The sequence below is a fragment of the Lampetra fluviatilis genome, chromosome 3 (assembly GCF_964198595.1).
Source record: "Lampetra fluviatilis chromosome 3, kcLamFluv1.1, whole genome shotgun sequence".
Classification (NCBI taxonomy): domain Eukaryota; kingdom Metazoa; phylum Chordata; class Hyperoartia; order Petromyzontiformes; family Petromyzontidae; genus Lampetra; species Lampetra fluviatilis.
In genome coordinates this window covers 4,921,336-4,925,538 of record NC_136277.1, presented here as the reverse complement: position 1 = coordinate 4,925,538, position 4,203 = coordinate 4,921,336, and the positions used below count along the sequence as shown (strand labels likewise).

The following is a 4,203-nucleotide window of genomic DNA, read 5'->3' as shown; positions in this document are numbered from 1 at the left end:
TGAGTGCCCAATGAGATTCATGTAACTATGAAACTAGGATGTATTTCAACTGGGATCATATCATTGTGTTTAATCGTCTATAACTGTTTCCATTATTTACCGTGAGATAAATAAATAATATTAAAATCTCTTGATTAATGTCATTTATTTGACCACGAAGGCCTATTCAGGGTGTGTATTTCTCGTTATTATCGCCCAAGTGAGACGTTCATTTGCTCCGTGCCCTTTAGGGGAGCTCCACCGAGCCGGGCGGCTGCGGTGCCGCATTCACGTGGCCGAGCAAGGCTGGCGAGCCGCTCGTTGAGCAACGACAGGGAGCAAGATGCACGTGTTCGCTCGCACGAGCCTCCATCGTCCCAGATCCAGCAGCGCAGAGGCACAAGCCAGGCAGAGGTACAGGGAGGGTGCGTTCCCAACACCTCTTGTCGGCACCATCTTCAACTGGGCGTTAATGAGAAGTGGACTTAGGTGCATCGCTCGCGTGCTGCTGCCGGTAAGGGTGTGCAGGTTACACAGACGTTTGCTTGTTAGCAATGTTGAGGCGTGTTTCCACTTCATCTGATGTCCAGAGGCTGTCAGACGCTGCCGAGTATTGGCAATGTGTGGTGTGAGGTGTGACTGGAAACTTCATGTGCACCACCTTCCCTTGGATAATTAATTAGTCTATATGTTGAACGTCTTTCGCACGGTACATAGCCCACCGTGCTAATCGGAGGTGCGGAAATCGGAGGTGCAGTCTGGTTTCATCTAGAATGAGACATTTTCCACCCTTCATTACCCCGACATTATTCACAGTATGTTTTGTGTTGATTAAACATCTCTCTCCATAAAATATCTTCACCAGACAGACGGTGGCTGCTGAGGGTGATGCTGCTGCTGATGTCTCTCACCTTCCTTGATATTCTCTGGCACCACCCAGACGTGCTTGTCACGGTCGCTGCGGCAGTGCTCGTGCTGGAAGCCGAGCGCGTGCATCAATTCGTGCAGAACCGTGCCCTTGGTAACCTTGCCGGGCTCCAGGGACAGCGGCTGCTCCCCCCCCTGCTTCCCCAGCAGTGACCAGCTCTTGCTGAGAGGTCTGGAGGAAACGAGGCATGAGATGTTTCATCATAGATAACAAATGTTATCTTATCCAAAGTAAACCATGAATCTCATTGGTATAACAATCTCATGTGACCTGTCATGTAATGGCTGTTTTGGCTAAGGAGGTGTTGAAACATCTTTGATTTATTTTCTCTGCCAAGGTCTTATTTAAAACCTGAGCAATTACTGTTGTACAAAACACACGTTCTGCACAAGTTGGAGTATTGCTGTCTTATCTGGGGTGCAGCACTCAGTTATTGCCTTGCTGCTCTTGGACACATTCAACGTAAAGCTCTCAGGGTGACTGATAAACTAGAACTCACTCATTCATCCACTCACTGGTGGTTAGTCACCTCCTTATCACTCTTCTATCACCACGATGACCGATCTCGTGAACTTCACTTATTGATTCCTCCACCCATGTTGAGACGGTTTGGTCTCAGCCACGCCGAGTTCACCCACCGCACTGCAGCTCACCACGCTTCTCTTCCTGATTCCTCCCTTGCGCTGCTCCTCTTTGGATGTTGCTCCCACAGTCACTTTCCCCAGCTCTTATAACCGTGCTCAATTCAACACACGTGTCAACGCTTCCTGTTACAACTGGGCCTGTGCTCAACAACCGTGTTAAATACATTTATTGAAGTTCCCGCTATCTTCATTACCTCACCGTGCTACCACCCATCAGAGTCCCAGCACAGGGCAGTGAGTGGCCATGGCAAGCACAGAAAATGCATTGGCTCCAATAAATCCAAACGCAATTACAAATGCTACTGCAACATAAACACAGCATGGCACAGAGGAGAGTGGAACTAAGCGCACCCTGCTAAAAGCTCAAAAATCAGTGCAGGCGTTGTCTCGTTTACACGAGTACCACGAGAGAGTGAGTGAATGATGGTAGTGAATGATGGGAATGAGTGATGGGAGTGAATGATGAGAGTGAATGTTGGGAATTAATAATGGGAGTGAATGATGGGAGTAAATGTTGGGAGTTAATGTTGGGAGTTAATGATGGGATTGAATGATGGGAGTTAATGATGGGATTGTTTGTTGGGAGTTAATGATGGGAGTTAATGCTGGGAGTGAATATTGGGGGTTAATGATGGGAGTGAATGATGGGATTGAATGATGGGAGTTAATGCTGGGAGTGATCATGGGAGTGAACTCTGAGAGTTCATAATGGGAGTGAACTCTGGGAGTGAATGTTGGGAGTTAATGATGGGAATGAATGATGGGAGTGAATGTTGGGAGTGAATGATGCGAGTGAATGATGGGATTGAATGATGGGAGTTAATGATGGGAGTGATTGTTGGTAGTTAATGATGGGAGTGAATGATGCGAGTGAATTATGTGAGTGAATTATGGGATTGAATGATGGGAGTTAATAATGGGAGTGATTGTTGGGAGTTAATGCTGGGAGTGAATATTGGGGGTTAATAATGGGAGTGAATGATAGGATTGAATGATGGGAGTTAAAGATGGGAGTTAATGCTGGGAGTGAATATTGGGGGTTAATGATGGGAGTGAATGATGGGAGTGAATGCTGGGTGTAAATACTGGGAGTGAAGCTGAGTGTGGATGCTAGGAGTGAATACTGGTAGAAAATGCTTGGAGTTAATTATTGGTGTGAATCTGGGGTGTGAATCCCTCACCCGCCCAAGTCCTGGATGTGAATGAAGTCCGTTTCTCCTGCATGGGGTTTGAACTGGACGCAGGTTTTCTTCTCAAACTCTTGTGTCGCCTGCATGATCGCCTCCACGTCATAGTCGTCTGACAAAAGCAGAATGCCCAAGTATATTTATAACTGGCACACGAGTTATTTGTACACTGACACAGTGTCAGAGTCACTAATCCCGCATTAGAATCCACTCATATGCAGGGCCGTACCCTTAGACCCCCATTCTGACGCAAAGGGACTCGAGCGAGAAGCAACAGCTCACTCTCTTGGCTTTGACATCGCCATGAACAGGAACAGCCTGGAGGTGGTTCGGTGGCTCAGGGATAATGCCTCTTTACAGACACTGAGCCAGCACCACTGAGATCCTGAGATCCACACCGGGTTTCAGCCACCCTGATAAAACTGGGCTCTCAAGCGTAGTGAGCTCATGGTCTCTGCCTGATCACCAATGAATGTCATCAAATCGCATCACATTGTATTTGGGATTTGACCAACACGGGCATACATGGGTATATAACCGCAGTGATGAATGTAGGCACCACTGTGATGTCATGAGATGGACAGGATAGGAGCGAGTGCCGTGCAGTGTGGGGTGCAGGAGGCCGGCTGAAGGGGCTTCGGCTGCTAAGCAGCGCACTGCAGGATGGGGTTTCTGTGGCACTGTAATGCGCACAGTCGCTGCACGTGACTGTACGGGACTGGTTCTCCAGACATGTGACCTCCACTGAGTAACACTCGAATTCGCGTCACTGTCAATCATGTAACCGAAGCTGAGTGAAACTCTCCTGGCACACGGCTGGCATGGTGAGAATCGGCACGATTACAATGGGCATCACGGCCTAGCGGAACTCTGGTGAAGCTGGCCACGGTGCGGAGCGGTCGTGTCTCCCTCTGGCGCGGGAGCCGTGAGTGGTCGCGTGATGTCATGAGATGGATTTACACACGAGGCACGGGACACACGGCCGCCTCACTCGTGCCTCGCTAACTCCTCACGAGAGCCTCACACCTCACTAGCACCTCGCTGGCGTATCACTCACGCTTCACTGGTGCCTCAATCGCACCTCACTAGCACCTCACTCCCACCTCACATGCACATTAATAACACCTCACTGGCGAATGAATAATGCCTTACAAACACCTCAATCACGCTTCACCCATGTATCAATAATGCCTCACTCGCATATAAATAACACTTGGACCAGTATCAACAGTGAACTAGATGCAATGCGACATTGTAGTGATTACACTGAAACATAAAAAAGATGAGCGCATTGTAAACCCTGCAGCGACGGAGCAGATTGAGCGCGCTGTGGTGTGGGAGGCACTCACAGAAGGCAGCGGAGAGCTTGTACGGGATGCACACCTGGCCACCCGTGCCCTGGGGCCAGCATCCCACTCTGCCTGCGGAGGGGCCATCCTTGACTCCACAAGGCGAGGGCGCTCCT

General features: G+C 49.2%; 1 protein-coding gene across 1 annotated transcript in view; it reads right to left on the bottom strand.

Moving 5' to 3' along the window:
- Nucleotides 1-226: 226 nt before the first annotated feature.
- The window catches only part of LOC144948036 (zinc metalloproteinase nas-13-like), a 6,152-nt gene continuing 2,175 nt past the window's right edge, over nucleotides 227-4,203 (bottom strand). The window contains exons 2-5 of the mRNA XM_078877467.1: nucleotides 4,088-4,201; nucleotides 2,733-2,850; nucleotides 891-1,078; nucleotides 227-285 (exon numbers count right to left, since the gene is read on the bottom strand). Of these exons, the coding sequence (XP_078733593.1) occupies nucleotides 227-285; nucleotides 891-1,078; nucleotides 2,733-2,850; nucleotides 4,088-4,201 (479 nt within the window). The remainder of the gene's footprint in view (nucleotides 286-890; nucleotides 1,079-2,732; nucleotides 2,851-4,087; nucleotides 4,202-4,203) is intronic.